The sequence below is a fragment of the Anguilla rostrata genome, chromosome 12 (genome assembly GCF_018555375.3).
Source record: "Anguilla rostrata isolate EN2019 chromosome 12, ASM1855537v3, whole genome shotgun sequence".
Classification (NCBI taxonomy): Eukaryota; Metazoa; Chordata; class Actinopteri; order Anguilliformes; family Anguillidae; genus Anguilla; species Anguilla rostrata.
The window spans coordinates 41,319,101-41,341,472 of record NC_057944.1 but is presented as its reverse complement, the minus strand read 5'-3'; the positions used below and the strand labels follow the sequence as shown (position 1 = coordinate 41,341,472).

At 49.1% G+C, this 22,372-nt stretch overlaps 1 protein-coding gene across 1 annotated transcript; it reads right to left on the bottom strand.

The window, feature by feature from the left end:
* Positions 1–2,553: 2,553 nt before the first annotated feature.
* cul3b (cullin 3b) lies at positions 2,554–19,791 on the bottom strand. The gene is made up of 16 exons (XM_064303338.1): positions 19,559–19,791; positions 12,667–12,864; positions 11,702–11,815; positions 10,617–10,777; positions 10,098–10,212; positions 9,755–9,983; positions 9,518–9,663; positions 8,931–9,107; positions 7,532–7,702; positions 7,245–7,352; positions 6,317–6,441; positions 5,422–5,518; positions 4,635–4,769; positions 4,152–4,338; positions 3,897–4,042; positions 2,554–3,519 (listed from the first exon to the last, which is right to left on the bottom strand). The coding sequence occupies exons 1-16, from the start codon at positions 19,619–19,621 to the stop codon at positions 3,388–3,390; spliced, it is 2,304 nt and encodes a 767-aa protein (XP_064159408.1). The 5' UTR covers positions 19,622–19,791; the 3' UTR covers positions 2,554–3,387.
* Between the last annotated feature and the right edge of the window lie 2,581 nt (positions 19,792–22,372).

Below are 22,372 nucleotides of genomic sequence, written 5' to 3'. Positions count from 1 at the left end.
GGTACTAAAACTTTGCATAGCAAACCAGAAGGCACGATTCTCCCAATACTGAGTGTGCGGATGCCATTGAGTCAGGGAATTACAGAATCTGCTTGCGATTCACTGGCGGCAGATGGCAGCCGTCTCGTGCTGGAGCAGACAAAGGACAGGGCCCAGACGGGTTAAATGGATTCTGCAAGAGCAAGAAGAGAGAACCGTATCTGCATGAGAAGTTGGGGGGGACGGTCTGTCAGCAACACTTTAAGATAAACAAGGTCAATAAACAAGAATTGCATGTGGTACGCCATAACGCCAAAACATTTTCTGTGGAATATTTTACATAATCGGTACACTCAGTGTCTGCCTGACACTACAGACCATGTTCACAAATGCAAAAGGGATAGCTGTAATTTCCACACAGCTACATTTAAAAGGCTATAATCTCGACCGGTCGCAAACAGAGAACACATCACTGAGCAGTCATTATGTATTCAGATCAAGCAGCACGTCTCCAGCTATCCAGACAGGGAAGGAAAGCACACCAGAAGGTGTAAAACAGCAGCAGTACATCTGCAGTGAAGAGATGAGGATGAGAATGCAGTGGGGAGACCAGGAGCAACACACACCACAGAGACTCTGACCACTAGAATCAGACGAAAATCACAGGAGCTGCAGATGTAGTACCCCTCCAGACTGGTATGGCAGTAGAGATGCAGTACTCCTCCATCTTTCACAGAAGTGGAGATGCAGTACCACTCCAGACTGGTATGGCTGTAGAGATGCAGTACCACTCCAGACTGGTATGGCAGTACAGATGCAGTACCCATTCCAGACTGGTATGGCAGTAAAGATGCAGTACCCACTCCAGACTGGTACGGCAGTACAGATGCAGTACCCACTCCAGACTGGTGAAGCAGTAGAGATGCAGTACCCACTCCAGACTGGTATGGCAGTAGAGATGCAGTACCCACTCCAGACTGGCATGGCAGTAGAGATGCAGTACCCACTCCAGACTGGTGCAGCAGTAGAGATGCAGTACCCACTCCAGACTGGTATGGCAGTACAGATGCAGTACCCATTCCAGACTGGTATGGCAGTAAAGATGCAGTACCCACTCCAGACTGGTACGGCAGTACAGATGCAGTACCCACTCCAGACTGGTGAAGCAGTAGAGATGCAGTACCCACTCCAGACTGGTATGGCAGTAAAGATGCAGTACCCACTCCAGACTGGCATGGCAGTAGAGATGCAGTACCCACTCCAGACTATTGCAGCAGTAGAAATGCAGTACCCACTCCAGACTGGCATGGCAGTAGAGATGCAGTACCCACTCCAGACTGGCATGGCAGTAAAGATGCAGTACCCACTCCAGACTGGTGCAGCAGTAGAGATGCAGTACCCACTCCAGACTGGCATGGCAGTAGAGATGCAGTATCCACTCCAGACTGGCATGGCAGTAGAGATGCAGTACCCACTCCAGACTGGTGCACCAGTAGAGATGCAGTACCCACTCCAGACTGGTATGGCAGTAAATATGCAGTACCCTTCCATCTTTCACAGTAGTAGAGATGCAGTACCCTTCCATCTTTCACAGAAGTAGAGATGCAGTACCCGTCCAGACTGGTATGACAGGAGAGATGCAGTATCCACTCCAGACTGGTATGGCAGTAAAGATGCAGTACCCACTCCAGACTGGTATGGCAGTAGAGATGCAGTACCCACTCCAGACTGGTATGGCAGTAGAGATGCAGTACCCACTCCAGACTGGTATGGCAGTAGAGATGCAGTACCCACTCCAGACTGGTATGGCAGTAAAGATGCAGTACCCACTCCAGACTGGTATGGCAGTAGAGATGCAGTACCCACTCCAGACTGGTATGGCAGTAGAGATGCAGTACCCACTCCAGACTGGTATGGCAGTAGAGATGCAGTACCCACTCCAGACTGGTATGGCAGTAGAGATGCAGTACCCACTCCAGACTGGTATGGCAGTAGAGATGCAGTACCCACCCAGACTGGTATGGCAGTAGAGATGCAGTACCCACTCCAGACTGGTGCAGCAGTAGAGATGCAGTACCCACTCCAGACTGGTATGGCAGTAGAGATGCAGTACCCACTCCAGACTGGTATGGCAGTAGAGATGCAGTACCCACTCCAGACTGGTATGGCAGTAAAGATGCAGTACCCACTCCAGACTGGTATGGCAGTAAAGATGCAGTACCCACTCCAGACTGGTATGGCAGTTAAGATGCAGTACCCACTCCAGACTGGTATGGCAGTAGAGATGCAGTACCCACTCCAGACTGGTATGGCAGTAAAGATGCAGTACCCCTCCAGACTGGTATGGCAGTGACTTTCCACCATCAGCAGTTCAACTGGTATTGAATCTTTAAGGAAATGTGTTTCATGATTTCAGGAATCAGTCAGTACAAACTCAAGAAACCAACGCTCAGCGAGCACTTGCTGTGTTTTACACGTCATCACGCTCTACCGTGGTGGAGAGAAGTATCTCAGCGAACACATCACTGACTGTGCTTCCTCTGATAGGCTGAGGTTCAGAGACAAACGGTAAAATAAAACAGTAACAGCATTTATTTTTTATTTTCTTTTTCTACATTTAATATGATGAAAACAAGGCCCTGTACAGTCTGCACAGTGAGAACAGTAATTATTATTTTACACTTTATACACATTAAAACATGTTCATTTGGTTCCTTCTAAAATGCCAGGAGAACCCTAACCCCAGTGTGAACTCTAATTGGAAGGACCTAATATTAAAAAAATATTTATCGGGATGATCATTTTACAATAGTACCCACACCCTCAAAAAAAAAAAACAAAAAAAAAAAACTTAGAGCTTGTGTGAATTGCTCCATTCTAGAAAATATAGCATGCTCTCAAGCCACTGCCATCACTCTGCAAACCAGCAATAAAAATATATTTATATTTTAAACTTGGGATTAACCCTCAAAGCAGAATTAAAGACCAATTGTGTCAGACAACCTGTACAACCAGCATGGCGCCACAAAACACTAACATAACACGTACAGCAACATTAAAAACTGGGGACAGAGGAACTTTCTATGTGCAACCCGCCTGAGCTGATGTTTTATTTCTTTTCCTTTCTGAACAGGTTTGCAAACGATTATGTGCCACGGTCACCTTTCTGCGCGGCGTGTTGAGAGGCGGTGTGTGCAGGAGCAGAACAGCGGGATCCATCCGCACTGGAACTCTCACACGGAGAAGAGGCCCATTTTAAACACTGTCAACATTTAATGGATTTTTTTGTGTTATTTTCTATTTCGTTATGGAGGTAAAAATCAGTTTCCCAGTATTCATAGTTAAAAGGAACTTCCAAGTTCATGCGCATAACATAGTCCAGAAGTGTGTTCTTCCCACGGCACTCGTTTACGCCACATAAGTGTACACTTTGCGATCCTCGGGTGTTCGTGCCAAATATTCCCTCTCAATCAGTCCTTCGATGCGCTTCTTAATCACCACCGGGCTGGGCAGGAACCTCGCCCGCAGCTGCTGGGTCACCTGGGAGACAAGAGAGTGCGTTCAGACAGCAGGCCTACAGGCACCGCTACACGAGAGACCCAGCCGGCCTACTGTGCTGCACGAGAGACCCAGCCGGCCTACTGTGCTGCACGAGAGACCCAGCCGGCCTACTGTGCTGCACGAGAGACCCAGCCGGCCTACTGCGCTGCACGAGAGCCGGCTACTGAGCTGCACAACCAGCCGGCCTACTGTGCTGCACGAGAGACCCAGCCGGCCTACTGTGCTGCACGAGAGACCCAGCCGGCCTACTGTGCTGCACGAGAGACCCAGCCGGCCTACTGTGCTGCACGAGAGACCCAGCCGGCCTACTGTGCTGCACGAGAGACCCAGCCGGCCTACTGCTCCGTTTCTCATACCTCTGCCACCAGCACATTGTGCTGCATCTTCTTCCTGGACTTCATGATGCGGACGATGGCCGCCTCGATCTCGTGCTTCCTGTCGTCATCCACCTTCTGCCGCGTCTCCTTCCGCTCGGGGTCCGATTCCCCCTGTTTGGCAGCGACTAGGAGGACAGCACAGGACCAGATTAGGCGCTCACATAACCCCCACACAGCACACACGTGAGCGGCCGCAGCAGGCAGCGCCGGGCTCAGAGGGGGCGTCGGACGCACCGGTCTGGATCTTGACTCGGTGCAGTTTGGAGGTGAACTGGTCGTTGACGGTGAAGACGTGGCCGTTCTCGATCTCCTTGGACTTGGGCTCCTTGGTGAGGACGCGCTGGGTGGTTTTGCCACAGGCCAGCGACTGCAGCGCCCGCACCAGCTCCCGCTCGGGGATGTCCGTCTCCTGCTGGATCTCCTGCAGAACAGCATCAGGACAGCACCGTCCGAGACAGAGTCAGAGTCACAGACACAGAGGGACAGACACACAGTCACAGACACCGAGTCAAGAGACACAGAGGCACAGACACAGAGTCACACACACAGAGTGAGACAGAGTAACAGAGAGTTAGAACCATTCAGAGACACACAGATTCAGAGACACAGAATCAGAGAGTTGGAGACAGACCAGAGACACACAGAAATCCAGAGAGTCAGAGTTAGACTCGAGGCTGTAACAGACTAGCTGATCCAGGCTCGTTGTGAGCGCTGTACCTCGAAGGTGGACTTTTCTCTGTTGTTGAAGAGCATGAGTATGGTCATCTGGAAGGTGGACACCTGCAGTATGTGCTTCCTGGTGTTGGAGCCTGTTACCTGGGCCCCGCCCACTCCCACCTCTGAGCCGTCCTCCTGCAGGAAGACAGCAGAGACCACACCCACCTGTCAGTGACCGTCGGCCAGCTACCCTTCCCCGTCTCTGACTGCCACCCCACCCAGAGTGCTGCAGGACAGGAGTAGACTGTCCAGTCTGAATTTTACACAGAACAGTTAAATGCTGTATGTGTGGAGTTTTAAACCAATCCAACCCTGCGCCTACCTTTTTAATGGGGCCCAACATGCAGTAATGGGCCCCACTGCGCAGCTATGCCTACCTTTCTAATGGGCCCCACCACGCAGTAATGGGCCCCACCGCGTCGCTGCATCTGCCTTTTTAATGGGCCCCACCGCGTAGTAATGGGCCCCACCACGCAGTAATGGACCCCACCATGGAGTAATGGGACCCACCGCGTGGCTGTGCTTACCTTTTTAATGGGCACCACCACGCAGTAATGGGTCCCACTGCGCAGCTGTGCCTACCTTTTTAATGGGCCCCAGCACGCAGTAATGGACCTCCCCAAGCAATAATGGGCCCCACCACGCAGTAATGGGCCCCACCACGTGGCTGTGCCTACTTTTCTAATGGGCCCCACCACGCAGTAATGGGCCCCACCACGCGGCTGTGCCTACCTTTCTAATGGGCCCCACCACGCAGTAATGGGCCCCACCACACGGCTGTGCCTACCTTTTTAATGGGCCCGTAGAAAGTGGCGTTCAGGTCTGCGGAGCCCATGTGGTGTTGCAGGGTCAGCTGCCTTCCGCTGTGCTTCGCCAAGTAAAACCTGCAGCCAATCAACAGAGCATTTACCCAACACACACGACCCAACACTGAACAATGTAACCCAGCACACCACAACACAGAATAAAGGAACCCAGGACACACGACCCCACACTGAACACTGTAACCCAGCACACACCCACAACAGAGTACAGAGTAACTCTGAACACACCTGCAACACAAAATAAAGGAACCCAGCAAACACGCAACACTGAACAGAGTAACCCTGCATACATGACCCAGCACCCACCGGCAGCATAGAAGACAGCAACGTACACACACAACCCAAAATACACCTACAAAACATAACTGAGTAACCCAGCACACATGACCCAGAGTCAAACAGCAGAAGCTGAAGACAGTGGTAACAGCTGCCACAGCAGAGTGTAGAAGTTGAACTCCTTAGACAGATTAGAAAAGCAGTCACACCAGACTCTATGACAGCTTAAATCAGTCATCCGTGTTAATATTGTGACTAATGATGGCTGCAGATCATGGAGCAAATAAAGACAGCAGCTTTTTCATAAATAAGGGACTCCCTGAGTATGCGATGGATCTGACCCCAACACGTGCTGCAGACACCAAACCATCTTTTCCCATTTCAGAGAAATTAGATGAGCACAGAGATAGAGATGGCCAGAGAGACAGAGACGGGCACAGAGATGGGCAGAGAGACAGAGACGGGCACAGAGACAGAGATATGGAGACGGGCACAGAGATAGAAATGAGCACAGAGACGGGCACAGAGACAGAAACGGGCACAGAGACAGAGACGGCCGTGGTCATCGTGTGCAGTGCGTACCTCCTGAAGACCTCGAAGGCGTGGCGGGGAGAGGGGGGGATGTTACACTTGGGCGTGGCTGACTGAGTGGGCCAGTAACCTGTGGTGAGCACTCTTACTGTCAGGTCTACTCCTCCCAAAGACAGCTGCGGAAGCACATCAGATATCACACACCACACCTGGCTGATCACACACCATACCTGGCTGATCATACAGGACACCTGGCTGATCAAACCACACCAGGCTGACTACACATCACACCTGGCTGATCACACATCGCACCTGGCTGATCACACATCGCACCTGGCTGATCACACACAGCACCTGGCTGATCACACAATATCATACCTGGCTGATCACACAATATCACACCTGGCTGATCACACACCACACTTGGCTGATCACACAATATCATACCTGGCTGATCACACAATATCATACCTGGCTGATCACACAATATCACACCTGGCTGATCACACAATATCACACTTGGCTGATCACATATCATCACACCTGGCTGATCACACAATATCATACCTGGGTGATCACACATCATACCTGGCTGATCACACAATATCACACCTGACTGATCACACACCACACTTGGCTGATCACACAATATTGCACCTGGCTGATCACACAATATCACACCTGGCTGATCACACATCATACCTGGCTGATCACACAATATCACACCTGGCTGATCACACACCACACTTGGCTGATCACACAATATCACACCTGACGATCCAAAACTTGGCTGATCACACAATATTGCACCTGGCTGATCACACAATATCACACCTGACTGATCACACGCAACACTTGGCTAATCACACAATATCACACCTGGCTGATCACACACCACACCTGGCTGATCACACATCACAGCTGGCTGATCATACTACCACACCTGGCTGACCTCACATGTCCTGTTTGGGAGTCTTACCCCAGTGGACTGTAGGTGCTGGCGGAACTCATCCATGGTTGTGTTTGAGATGCTCATGTCCCGGAACATTCCTTCCAGTTTAGAGGTGAACTGACAGCCACACTCCGTCTGTTCAGAGCAAAAACAGGCAAACGTGAGGTCAGCGACACCAGACCTGAGCGTACCCTCCAAATCCCATACACCCCACAAACTCCATCAAATCACACAGCTGTGTGCGTCCGAGCATAACGTAACTACAGCTGCTTCAGAATGAATCAGGTCACAGCAGGAGGACCCCCTCCTCCCACCTTCAGTTTGGAGATCATGTTCTTCTCCGAGTCGTCCGACACGCTCTTGTTGGTGAGCAACCGTCGAGCGAGATGCTGCTTGTAGTAGCGCTCAAACACGTCTTTCTCCTGCATGAAGCGGAACAGCACCATGGCCTTGTCCAGAATCGACTCCACCTCCTGCTCCGTCAGCTACACACAGGGGACAGGAGAATGTTAATCTCAAACACCAACTACACCCTCTCAAACACCAACTCTACACCCTCAAACACCAACTCTACCCTCTCAAACACCAACTCTACCCTCTCAAACACCAACTCTACCCTCTCAAACACCAACTCTACCCCATCAAACACCAACTACACCCTCTCAAACACCAACACTACCCTTTCAAACACCAACTACACCCTCTCAAACACCAACTCTACCCCCTCAAACACCAACTCTACCCTCTCAACACCAACTCTACCCTCTCAAACACCAACTACACCCTCTCAAACACCAATTCTACCCCATCAAACACCAACTCTACCCTCTCAAACACCAACTACACCCTCTCAAACACCAACTCTACCCCCTCAAACACCAACTCTACCCCCTCAAACACCAACTCTACCCTCTCAAACACCAACTACACCTCCTCAAACACCAACTACACCCTGTCAAACACCAAATCTAACCCCTCAAACACCAACTGTACCCTCTCATACACCAAATACACCTCCTCAAACAGCAACTACACCCCTCAAACACCAACTACACCTCCTCAAACAGAAACTACACCCCCTCAAACACCAACTCCACCCTCTCTCATACACTAACTACACCTCCTCAAACAGCAAATACACCCCCTCAAACACCAAATCCACCCTCTCATACACCAACTCCCTTCCCCCCATACCCAAGTCCCACCCCTCATACACCAACTCCACCCCCCATAGCCAAACTCCACCTCCACATATGCAAACTACACACCCCTATAAACTAACACCATCCTCCATATGCCCAGGTCACCCAATAAAACACCAATACAGCCGCTCCATTACTTAAAGGATTTTTTTCTGGAAATCTGTAAATACATCCAAAACAAAAATGGATTTGCTGACTGACTGACAGAGTGACTGACATACTGAGTGATTGACAGATTGAGCGACTGAAAGATAGACTGACTGACAGATAGTGACTGACATATTGAGTGACTGACAGATAGTGACTGGCATACTGAGTGACTGACAGATAGTGACTGGCATACTGAGTGACTGACAGATAGTGACTGGCATACTGAGTGACTGACAGATAGAATGACTGACAGAGTGATTGACACAGAGTAACTGAAATACTGAGTGACTGACAGAGAGAGTGACTGACACAGAGTGACTGACAGGCTCAGGGCCTCACACTGACAGGACTGGTCACTCACCCCTTTGACTCCCTTCTTCAGCTTGTCATCGATGAAGAGCGAGAGGTACTCAGGCGAGCGTGAGTTCAGGTTGAGGAAGTACTCAAAGTCCCCGGCGATGGTCTGCTTGAACAGCCGATCATTGTTGAAGGACTCCTGCAGGAAGCGGTCGAAACGGCTCTTCAGGTCCAGCAGCCCCTGCGAGGGACAGAGAGAGACCGTGAGAGGGACGAACGCACATCCCCACCCCTTCCCGTTCACAAGAGAATACTACAGGAAAGTACTTTAGTATAATCTAATCAAATCTATTTCATTTGTACAGCGTTTTTTACAGAGAACGGTCACAAAGACGCTTTAGTGTAGCAGAAAGAGAGCAAGAACCAGCGCATAAACTGAGTATGAGGTGTACATACAGCATGTTTCAAGAGCAGCTGTAAGGCAGAAATTATCTTAATAATGAGAAACATGACAGTTTTAAAAAACTAGTATTACCAGATCAATATGGCGTAAGCCAGTATTAGTCAGAAAGTATTAATTCAGCTCAATTCTTAATTGGATTGACCCCACTCAACCGTACACACTGTGATGTCACTTCCTGAGAGACTGACCTGGATGTAATCCACAGGGTTCTTGCCCTCGCCCTCCTCGGACACTAGGGCCTTGCCCTGCTCCCGCAGGTACGAGCTCATGCACTCACACATGGTCTTCAGGCCATTGGGCACGCGGCTGAACAGCTTGTACATACAGGCCAGATCTGCAACACACGGCACAAGGGCGAAAGGTCAACACAACCGTTTGAGAAAGCAAAAGTGAAATGAAACTAATGAATGCTGAGAGTGGAATACCTTCAGTCTTTCCGTTCTTCAGCATGTGCACGAGGCCGGAGTTCTCCATCTCCACTATGGTCTTCATGTGTTTGGAGATGAGCTCCCGCTCCACCACCTTCACGATGGGCTCCTCCGTCGACTTGTCCAGGCAGTGCATCACGCGCTCCATCTCTTCATTAATCCTGGCCTCCACCTTCTTAATGTAAACACTGGCGCTGTTTTCTGCCAAAAACTTCTGACTTTCCATCTGAAAGCAGACGCGAGATTGTGCCCGTTTGTGTCGTCGAGTAGAGTAGAGCAGTCACAAGTCGATGAGATGCATTTATGATCGATGACTATGAGACGGGGGGGAAGCACAAACCTGGAAAAATTCAGCAGACATTTCTAAAAACGGGGCCTCAAAATCCTCTTCATACACTGACCGGCCCTCGAGCCCCAGAATCATGAGCATCTGGCAGGCGTTCCGAATGGCTCCCCTAAATCCAGCACAACGCAGGGGAAAGAGCAGATTACTTTCCTAAATCCTCATTACTACACATTCATGGATCACTCCTACAGACATCTGGCCAAAGCAGAACCAGGCCAAGTTCATTTTCCAGAGTAATGTATCTCTAATGTAATGTAATATCTAATGTATTTTATGTTTCCCACTTGCTGCCATGCAGTGCCATTCCCTGTTTCAAGCCATGCAGGGAAGTTTCCTGTTCCCTGCACACAGGGAAATTTCCTGTTTCCTGCACACATGACAGTTTCCCGTTTCCTACACACAGGGCAGTTTCCTGTTTCATATACACAGGGCAATTTCCTGTTTCCTGCACACAGGACATCTTCCTGTTTCCAGTTACAGGGCAGTTTCCTGTTTCCTGTTAGAGGGCCGTACCTGTCCACCACCTCTCCCTTCCTCTCGCGGGCGATCATGTCGAGCAGGGTGAGCCGCAGGTGGTCTCTTATGCAGCCATAACGCACCACCTGGTCTCTGAAGATGATGAGGCCCAGATTGTACACGTTCTCCACGTTATTCTGCTGCACGTAAACCCGGTCCTGAGAGGCCCAACAGACGATCAGAACCAGCCAGCGCCACCGGACACCACCACTACACACAGCTCACACTCAGAACCAGCCACCGGACACTACACACAGCTCACACTCAGAACCAGCCACCGGACACTACACACAGCTCACACTCAGAACCAGCCACCGGACACTACACACAGCTCACACTCAGAACCAGCCACCGGACACCACCACTACACACAGCTCACACTCAGAACCAGCCACCGGACACTACACACAGCTCACACTCAGAACCAGCCACCGGACACTACACACAGCTCACACTCAGAACCAGCCACCGGACACCACCACTACACACAGATCACACTCAGAACCAGCCAGCGCCACCGGACACTACACACAGCTCACACTCAGAACCAGCCACCGGACACCACCACTACACACAGATCACACTCAGAACAGCCAGCCACGACACTCACCAGCCACTCAGACCACACTACACACAGTCTCACGACTCACAGCTCACACCAGATCCACCGGCCCACCACTACACACAGCTCACACTCAGAACCAGCCACCGGACACTACACACAGCTCACACTCAGAACCAGCCACCGGACACCACCACTACACACAGCTCACACTCAGAACCAGCCACCGGACACCACCACTACACACAGCTCACACTCAGAACCAGCCAACGGACACCACCACTACACACAGCTCACACTCAGAACCAGCCACCGACACTCACACAGCTACACTCAACCACCACGGACACACACAAGCTCACACTCAGAACCAGCCACCGGACACCACCACTACACACAGCTCACACTCAGAACCAGCCACCGGACACCACCACTACACACAGCTCACACAAACGTGCGCAGACACATGCACACACAGGTACTGAAGATGGAGACTGAGACTTGAACACTACTAGCTCACCATGTACATCAGAATGTCTCTGATCATGACCATGGCAGTCTGGTGGTCATTCCACGCTTGGTTCAACGTTTGCAAAAAATTATTATTTAAAGAATTAAGTACGTCTTCTCGTACCTATGGAGAAAAGCACAGAATGTTTAAAAAACTTGTGAAACTCTAACAAGTCATGATTATCAGCATCCACAGAACTGAGCCCGGTTAAGCTCTACAGCAGAAGTGAGTCTGGTTCTGGTTCAGCTCTACAGCAGAAGTGAGTCTGGTTCTGGTTCAGCTCTCCAGCAGAACTGAGTCTGGTTCTGGTTCAGCTCTACAGCAGAACTGAGTCTGGTTCTGGTTCAGCTCTATAGCAGAACTGAGTCTGGTTCTGGTTCAGCTCTACAGCAGAACTGAGTCTGGTTCTGGTTCAGCTCACTAGCAGAACTGCAGCTGTGCACTGGTCTTTCTAATATAAATGTCTAAGTTACTGGGGAAGTGTTTGGAAATATAAAGAAGGCATGAGGGAGTCTATTATACTCATTCTGAGCACCCCCAATACCAAAGAGTCTCGCCAAACACGCATGACCGCTAACAAAAATACATTATTCTTTATATCTGGAATCACAAGAAAAAATATTAGACAAAATAAACTATAAATATTAGTAAAATAAAAACTGTAAGCAATAGGTGCATTTCTAAATTTAGTATTTAGACAGACGCTTTACAAACTTTCAGGGACTACTGCTCACAAGCACTCAATGTTAATTTTCCACACAACTTTAAGGAGGGAGATGGGACCATAAAGTGAAATGGTTCCATGTTTTAGAATATTCTGAATTATGTGATCTAAATCTGTGTGTGTGTGTGTGTGTGTGTGTGTGTGTGCATCTGCATGTGTTTGTGTGTGTGCATCTGAGTGTGTTTGTGTCTGTGTGCGTGTGTGTTTGTGTGTGTGCATGCACGTGTGTGTGAGTGTAAAGCGGTCCTACTTTGTTGATTAGGTGCTCTGTAACCACTTCTCTCAGGCCTGTGTAGAGTTTCTCGCCGTGCTTGTGCAGAACCATGGTGTAGGCGTTCCTGTACAGCTCCTCAAAGCTCAGCCCGCTGTTGTTCTTGCGCTGGATCTCCTGGATGGCGTTCTTCAGAAGGTCCCAGATGTTGTTCACATACTTCTCATCCATGGTCATCTGCAGTGAACACAAGCCAGAGAGTGTCACAGACCAGGGAAACGATCACAGACCGGGGAAACGATCACAGACTGAGGAAACGATCACAGAACGAGGAAACGATCACAGACCGAGGAAATGATCACAGACTGAGGAAACGATCACAGGCCGGGGAAACGATCACAGACTGAGGAAACGATCACAGGCCGGGGAAACGATCACAGACTGAGGAAACGATCACAGGCCGGGGAAACGATCACAGGCCGGGGAAACGATCACAGGCCGGGGAAACGATCACAGACTGAGGAAACGATCACAGACCAGGGAAACGATCACAGAACGAGGAAACGATCACAGAACGAGGAAACGATCACAGGCCGGGGAAACGATCACAGACTGAGGAAACGATCACAGACCAGGGAAACGATCACAGACCGGGGAAACGATCACAGACTGAGGAAACGATCACAGGCCGGGGAAACGATCACAGACTGAGGAAACGATCACAGACTGAGGAAACGATCACAGGCCGGGGAAACGATCACAGACTGAGGAAATGATCACAGACCAGGGAAACGATCACAGACTGAGGAAACGATCACAGGCCGGGGAAACGATCACAGAACGAGGAAACGATCACAGACCGAGGAAACGATCACAGGCCGGGGAAACGATCACAGACCGAGGAAACGATCACAGACCGAGGAAACGATCACAGACCGAGGAAACGATCACAGACCGAAGAAACGATCACAGAACGAGGAAACGATCACAGACCGGGGAAACGATCACAGGCCGGGGAAACGATCACAGACTGAGGAAACAATCACAGACTGAGGAAAAGAGGCACAGATCAGACTGACTCTAGGCCAGGTACAGATCAGACAGACCACAGGCTGACCTCAGGCCCAGGTCACACTGTGATTTATCTACACATCGCTGCTGAACTGTAAAGACAGGGAACCAGCAGAGAGCAGGAGGCTCATGCGACAAACGAGCTGAACACCTCAACACGCTGCATGATTCATTCCTGAGAGCCAGCTCTGCCTGACCCCACTCAGTCACAGGGAAGCAGCACCCCGTTCAGAAAAAAACTGCAGCAAGCGCCCGACACCATTTCCCTGCTGAATGGCTCCATTTCCAGCTGAAAGGGATTCGACAGCCCGCAAAAACCTGATCTGAGTCAAAACAAAAAAACCTGGAATAATAAAAAATTCATTCACATCTTCCACCCCCCCAGCCCGACCCCAGCCAGCCCATTCTGAAGCCACAGGCCAGAATACAAACTAGGCATGAGAGCAGCTCAAACCCCACTTTACATTATAAGATGCACAAAAACACCCAGTACAGCAAGAGCAGAGAGGTGACTGAGAGAACCTTTCCACCTAAGGACAGTCACATGACCTCTCCACCTACGGACAGTCACATGACCTCTACCTCTCCTAAAGACAGTCACATGACCTCTCCACCTCTCCTCCTAAGGACAGTCACATGACCTCTCCTCCTAAGGACAGTCACATGACCTCTCCACCTGTCTTCCTACGGACAGTCACATGACCTCTACCTCTCCTAAAGACAGTCACATGACCTCTCCACCTCTCCTCCTAAGGACAATGACATGACCTTTCCACCTCTCCTCCTAAGGACAGTCACATGACCTCTCCACCTCTCCCTAAGCACACGGTCACATGACCTCCCCACTTTGCCCTAAGGACAGTCACATGACCTCACCACCTCTCCTTCCTAAAGACAGTCACATGAAACTGAACAGAGAACAGAAGCAGCTTGCTCGCCCACTCACTCACACACTCACTCACACACACACACAAAGTCTAGGGGCCCCCAGGACCTGATAGTGCCCGGGAAACCTTTCCCTGTTACACGCCCATAGCTCCATCCCAGCTCAGACAGACAGACGGACTCCCATTCAGAGTCACCAGTAAGTAGAAACAAAGGCAATATAACTATTGGAGAACTTAGACATTTATTTACTGTCATTCTTCTGTTTATTATACATGTATTTTGTAATCAGCCTTTCCCCAGTTAACTGGTGCCAGCCAGAGGCAGATGGGCCCCCCACTGAGTCAGGTTCAGCTTGGGGTTTCTTCCTGTTACCAGAGTTTTCTCTGCCCTGTCACCCCAGGCCTGCTCTGGGGGGGTTCAGGCCCTGAGCTCTGTAGAGCCTCTCTGTGACAATACCCTTTGAAAAAGTCCCATGCAAATAAAACTGAAAGGAACTGAACTGAGTTTGACTGATTTAGGCAGCTATTCTCCAGGCGTGTTGTAAGAGGGCCCAAGCCAGCACCCATCCCATCATGCACCCTGCTCCCGCTGATGCAAAGCATCCCACCATGCACTCTGCTCCTGCTGAATGGCTGAAGCTAAGCATCCCACCATTCACCCCGCTCCTGCTGACGCTAAGCGTGCCACCATGCACCCTGCTCCTGCTGAAGCTAAGCATCCCACCATGCACCCTGCTCCTGCTGACGCTAAGCATCCCACCATGCACCCTGCTCCTGCTGAAGCAAAGCATCCCACCATGCATCTTGCTCCTGCTGAATGGCTGAAGCAAAGCATCCCACCATGCACCCTGCTCCTGCTGAATGGCTGAAGCTAAGCATCCCACCATGCACCCTGCTCCTGCTGAAGCTAAGCATCCCACCAAGAGCTCAGTTCCCTTTGGCAGTGATAACGCTGAGATTCAAAGTGGGTGGGGAATGCAAGGGAATGAGCAGCCAATCAGATGTAGGGCATGACTAGATGGACAGATGCACAAAGCTGGCCTACGTGGGAATTTAGCCAGGACACTGGGGTCAGCACCCCTAGTATCAAAAGGAAGATTCCCAAGGCGCTTCAGGCCAGCTAAATAAGAGGACTAAATAGGTGCTCAGCCTTGAGGGCAGTCAGACTATAGAGAAAGGCTCCTTACCCGGACAACTTCACAGGGACTGGTCCAAAATAAGCAACGCTGGAGCACTGAGCTCAGTGCAAAACACACTGTTTAATGAACCAGGGGAGACTGACATTTCAACCTCCACAACGTCTTCCTCCAGTCAAAAAAACCCCAGTCCTCCAAAAGAGCCACGACTCCAATGACCACAGGGAGCTAGGAGCTCGCTTTAACGCATCACCTTCTACAGCACAGGGTCCCCCTCACAGACACCTCTCATTACTGAAACGTCCTGACAGCAGTGTCGAAAATGACACACAAACCCATCCCTGATAGGCCAGAACACCGAGCGAGTTTTCCACTGTATATTTCTCTTTAAATGCCACAAACTATCCAATGTTTTAGAGGCTGAATGACAGGCCACTGGTGAAAGTTCAGGCCATCCACAGGAACATACCGTACGCAAACCATCACTTCTCTGATGAAACAAGGCAAGTGTGTCATTAGGGCTGGTGAAGGGGAAAGGGAACCAGTGTGCAATGCGCAGCAATGGCCCAGACTGATCTTAGTAGCATGGAAATAGTTGCCATTAATGATACAAGCATAGGAATGTACAATGTGCTCATATTAGCGCTCAAGTTGCAGCATGTAATTAAGCAGCAGCTGAAGGATTGTGAAATAATCTGTATTAAATAAGAGGGTGGAGGAGTCAGCCTTTCAGCCATAAACCCTGGGCCTCCAACAGCCAGTCTAATGTGGCAGGAAGACTACAGCCTCACACACACACTGCTGCTACAGCCTCACACACTGCTGCTACAGCCACACACACACTGTGCTGCTACAGCCTCTCACACACCACGCTACAGCCTCACACACACACTGCTGCTACAGCCTCACACACTGCTGCTACAGCCACACACACACTGTGCTGCTACAGCCTCTCACACACCACGCTACAGCCTCACACACACTGTGCTGCTACAGCCTCACACACACTGTGCTACAGCCTCACACACATTGTGCTGCTACAGCCTCACACACACTGCTGCTACAGCCTCACACACTGCTGCTACAGCCTCACACACATTGTGCTGCTACAGCCTCACACACACACTGCTGCTACAGCCTCACACACACACTTCTACAGCCACACACACACTGTGCTGCTACAGCCTCACACACTGCTGCTACAGCCTCACACACATTGTGCTGCTACAGCCTCACACACACACTGCTGCTACAGCCTCACACACACCGCACTACAGCCTCACACACACACTGGTACAGCCACACACACAGTGCTGCTACAGCCTCTCACACACCGCGCTACAGCCTCACACACACTGTGCTGCTACGGCCTCTCACACACCACGCCACAGCCTCACACACACTGTGCAGCTACAGCCTCACACACACTGTGCTGCTACAGCTTCACACACACACACTGTGCTGCTACAGCCTCACACACACTGTGCTGCTACAGCCTCACACACACTGCTGCTACAGGAGTCAAATCCAAACCGAATCCATGTAGGGGCGACATCCTGCAGACTCTAAAATGGGGATCTTGAGTGTGTTACTCACTGTACTAACTGCCCTGTAATTTTACAAACCGACATGGCAATAAACAATACACACAGACAAACACGGACCTACCCACCAGGCAAAAAACAAACAGGAACTCATTTCAACAGAACAGCACAAAACAAACAAATTACATGTGGCCATTTTAACAACTCAGACTGCTTTTAAAAGCATATTGTCTCTGGAAGTGCGAGTTTAGATTCAAATGACAAATGAAGAGGGTAGAGAGACTAAAATTTTAATGAAGGCTGGCAAATTTCATGATCAATTTATCTTTGTTCCAAAGTTAATATATCAAGGGCACCTGACTGTAATATCATGCTGACACATAAATGTCAAAATGTAAAGAAAAACATGTAAGGATCCAATTTTAAATTAAGGCCAGTCAAGCCTAATTAAAGTAGCTAATATGTACACTTTTTAAGTGTCCTAAATTACTGAATATGTCTGTACCACACATTGACTTACACAGGTCACCTTCTGCAAGATGCTACAATGTGTGTTAACACCTCAGAGGTTCTGGCTGGAGAGCGTAATAGCGTGTAAAAGGACACAAAGCTACATGTCTGGCAATTAAAATATTATATATATTATAAATATTAAATATTAAGTAAATGGTAAATGGACTGCATTTATATAGCGCTTTTATCCAAAGCGCTTTACAATTGATGCCTCTCATTCGCCAGAGCAGTTAGGGGTTAGGTGTCTTGCTCAAGGACACTTCGACATGCCCAGGGCGGGGTTTGAACCGGCAACCCAGCGACTGCCAGACAATCGGTCTTACCTCCTGAGCTATGTCGCCCCTAAGTAATAAATCTGGCTTAATGGTGCAGTGTATGTCTGTTAAGTAGCTGGTAATGATAAAGTTACGTTAAATACTGTATGGACGTAGTTATACACATTAGTAAAAATGTAACTCCAAAGAGTCAGTAATAAAGATGAAAAATGTCTATCTGACAAATTGCTTAAGTACACACAAGTAGCCTAACTTACTGCTCCAGTAAATTCGTTTTAATTTTGAATCGTTGTCACACACTGAACTGACAATGCTGGACAAAGCAATAAAATATCACCCGAAACGTATCGCCGGGCTCTTTCATCTGGAGTTACATTTTACTCCCAAGACAGCAGTTTAACCGGCTAGCCCGGTTCCATCAAACTAACGTTACAGCCGTTTAGTTAGCGCAGATGGATAAGTCACACATCCGCGCCAGTATTAACGCCTGTACAGTTAACTTTACCTGCTTAGTTATACATCAGCACTTGCCCAAGTTCTAACTATAAAAATCTGTTATCTCATGAGAGTTTAGTTACCTAGCTAGCGCTAACTAACCAAGCTAGCTAGTTTTGGAGTGAGGTAGATAATGTTATCTTAACGTTGCTTTAACGTGTAAAATGCATTTTGTGATGCAGCGATGGCCAGTGCTATATAAGTTGGGTTCATCGCTAAGTAACGTTATATTCGCCCATAATTCGCGGCGATGTGGCACGCTATTCGCAGTAATTGTCAGCTGCTAAGCACCCCAACCATATTTTTGTTTAAAATAAAGTCTAACCAATTGTCTGTAGTGCTATTTACAACATAAGACGACAATATTATTGTCAACACCATTGTGTTACGTTGTTATTGAGACGTATCTTGGCATACTTGGCTAACATTAATTTAGCACTGGTCGAATGGGAATCAGCTAGCTTACATTAGCTAAGCTATAATGCTGCCACGGTTGTAGCTAAAGTCATTGTAGCATGTAGCTAGCGTAGCTAATTAGCCATACTGACATATTTGAAACACTGAAAAGCTCAGGATCGCCTATCCATCCGCTGATCGACCAAACAAACTCAGCACAGGTTTCTGACCACAAGCAAACAGGTGTCAATAGAGGGCCAGCAATGCTAGCTACAAAAATAACACTGTCAACTGGCAATTGGTTCGCAAAAGTAAGCTAGCTAAGCTAATTAGCCAGTTGAGTGGCAAGCCGAGTAAGTTAGCTACGCTAACCGCTAACGAGCCAAACAACACTGTGTTTACCTGCTAAGGTTTTACAGGCTTCTAGTTTTTGTAAAAATGCACGTGACAAATAAAAATAAATTCAAGTATATTTCCAATTACAATGCGTATTCATATTTTACAGATTGTTTACAGTATTACAGGCCTATTATACGGGGTGTTCTGATCAAATCCTCGGTACTAGAATGGCCTCGGTTGCCGAAACAAGCGTCCTGTCTGCGGCCGGAACTCACAGGAAAAGCCCGTATCCTCATTTTGGTGTCCTTCTTGGTGCCCCCTTTGCTGAGGTTAGACATGTTTAGTTAGTCTGTCGTCTCTATATTAACATGAAATAATATTTTAAGGAAGCGTGGAGGTGGGAGAACCACTCCGTGGGTCTACGTCCCTCTCCGGGCTGTTATCGTCTCCACTCGCAGCTCTGCCCCGCTGGTTCTGCTCGGTGATGGCGGACTGCGAGCGCACTGCGCAGGCCAGCGGAGCTCAAACCACGCGAGAAAAAGAGGAGAATTTGCATAAAACATATTTTTAAACAAGTCAGCACCACCGCTGTACTCAGAGAAATGACTGCAGACTTCACTGCAGTTTTCTCTTGCGGTATTACCCGATATCACCTTACGGGAGTCACTTATATAAAAAATCTTGCTTTTGTAAATAGTCAAATGTTAACCCGAAACTGATTATCCTGGCCGGCAATGCGAACATATCTGGTTTAATGCCATTGCCATTCTCTGTGTAACATGTAAAACAAAATTTATTTGAAGGGGGGTTTTTAGGCAGTAGCCTACGTAAAAATTGATTTGTGTGTGGTCTACCATGGGTCTGATCTTAAATGGAAATAAATGTTGGGTAAAATTCCCTTTCTACATTGTTATTGTCATTCATTCCACATTTGCAATACCTCTACGTTACTTTACTGGAATTTAACAGATTCTTTCACCCAGAGGGACTCAAAATGCGAAAACAAGTGCAAAGATCAGGAACTGAATGCAGTAACTCCCGAGAGGGGGACAAGCATAATCCCAAGACAGATGGCAAGAGCAAGAAGTGCAGACTCAGCTGATAACTAATTAACTACCACATTTAACTTTATTAAACTAAATTACATAAACAAATACAAAACAACACCAGTGAGCATTAAACTATGTAAATTGAACAACAGCAAAGAACCACAGGCTCTTAAAGAAATAAGTTTCCCCTAATCAGATGTTGGGGTTGATAAAAATGCCAGAGAGGGTCAGCGTGGCCAAGCTGAGGGGCTGTCTAAAGAGGTGGGTCTACAGTCTGCGTCAGAAGATGGCCAACATCTCTGCCGTTCTGACTGCTGTGGGAAGCTCATGCACGCCCAGCTATTAAAAATAAAAATATTAAATATTAAGTGATACATCTTGCTTAAATGGTGCAGTGTATATCTGTTAAGCAGCTGGTAATGATTCATCTCTCCCATTCATCTGTCCTGATCCTCCTAGACCTTTCTGCTGCCTTTGACACCGTCAACCATCCCATCCTCCTGTCCTCCCTGGCAGCTATGGGGATCTGTGGCACAGCACTAGACTGGATTGAGTCCTACCTCTCCGGTCGCTCCTTCCAAGTCGCCTGGGCTGGTGCAGTATCAGCACCTCGCCCCCTTGCCACAGGAGTTAAATGGACTGCATTTATATAGCGCTTTTATCCAAAGCGCTTTACAATTGATGCCTCTCATTTGCCAGAGCAGTTAGGGGTTAGGTGTCTTGCTCAAGGACACTTCGACATGCCCAGAGTGGGGTTTGAACCGGCAACCCTCCGACTGCCAGACAATCAGTCTTACCTCTTGAGCTATGTCGCCCTGTGTTCCCCAGGGCTCTGTCCTTGGTCCCCTCCTATTCTCCCTGTACACCCAATCTCTTGGTCCTGTAATCTCTGCCCATGGGTTGTCCTATCATTGTTATGCCGATGACACCCAACTCTTTCTCTCCTTCCCGTCCTCTGACACTCAGGTCTCTGCTCGCATCTCTGCTTGCCTGAGGGACATCCAGAGCTGGATGGATAACCACCATCTTAAACTGAACCCAGGCAAGACGGAGATGATCTTCATCCCTGCTCCATCCTCTAACCTTCTCGACTTTTCCATTTCCCTGGGGGACACTGTGGTGTCATCATCACCCACCGCAAAAAACCTTGGAGTGGTGATGGACAACAGACTGTCCCTCTCCCAGAACATCACGGCGGTGAGTCGAACGTGCAGGTTCTTCCTGTACAACATCCGGAGAATCCGCCCCTTCCTCACCACCTACGCAACCCAGCTCCTGGTTCAAGCGATGGTCCTGTCCCGCTTGGACTACTGCAACTCGCTACTGGCTGGTCTGCCAGCATCCGCCATCAGACCCCTGCAGCTCATCCAGAATGCTGCAGTGCGTCTGGTCTACAACCTCCCCAGACATTCCCATGTCACCCCCCTGCTCACTGACCTCCACTGGCTGCCTGTTATGGCTCGCATCAAATTTAAGACCTTGGTGCTTGCATACCAGGCAGCTAAGGGGTCAGCACCAGGGTACATTCAGAGGATCATCAGACCCTACACACCAGCCAGACCTCTCCGTTCTGCCTCCTCTGGACGCTTGGCACCTCCCGCTCCCGTCTGCTGTCTGTCCTGGCCCCTCGCTGGTGGAATGACCTCCCCGTGACGGTCAGAACAGCAGAGAATCTCACCACTTTCAAACGCAGACTGAAGACTCATCTCTTCAGGCTGCACCTCTCCCCACCCCTCCCTAGCCTATAGTTCAGCTCACTGTACCTAGCTAGGATAATTTGATTATGTTAGTGTATCTGGCAGGATTGTTTTTGTATGATTAGGTGTGATTCCAGTGCTAGTTTGTACTTGGTAGGATTCTTGCTTGCTGAACAAGCTTACTCTACAGGGTTGGAGTCCTGATCGATGTGGTCACTTCTGGCACTACGATCCTTACTTCACTCTAGTGTTTCTTTTGCGCCTCTACATCATGAAACCTATGCACTTGTTGTACGTCGCTCTGGATAAGAGCGTCTGCTAAATGCCTATAATGTAATGTAAT

What these genes read in the sequence shown, in the direction of transcription:
- cul3b (XM_064303338.1), bottom strand. Translation starts at nt 19,621, where the DNA reads ATGTCTAACCTCAGCAAAGGGGGCACCAAGAAGGACACCAAAATGAGG. An exon ending in TCTACGGGCCCATTAAAAAG is followed by an intron (nt 4,770 to 5,421) that starts GTAGGCACAGCC and finishes GTCTTCCTGCAG; the next exon opens with GAGGACGGCTCAGAGGTGGG. An exon ending in CCGAGTCAAGATCCAGACCG is followed by an intron (nt 4,043 to 4,151) that starts GTGCGTCCGACG and finishes CTGTCCTCCTAG; the next exon opens with TCGCTGCCAAACAGGGGGAA.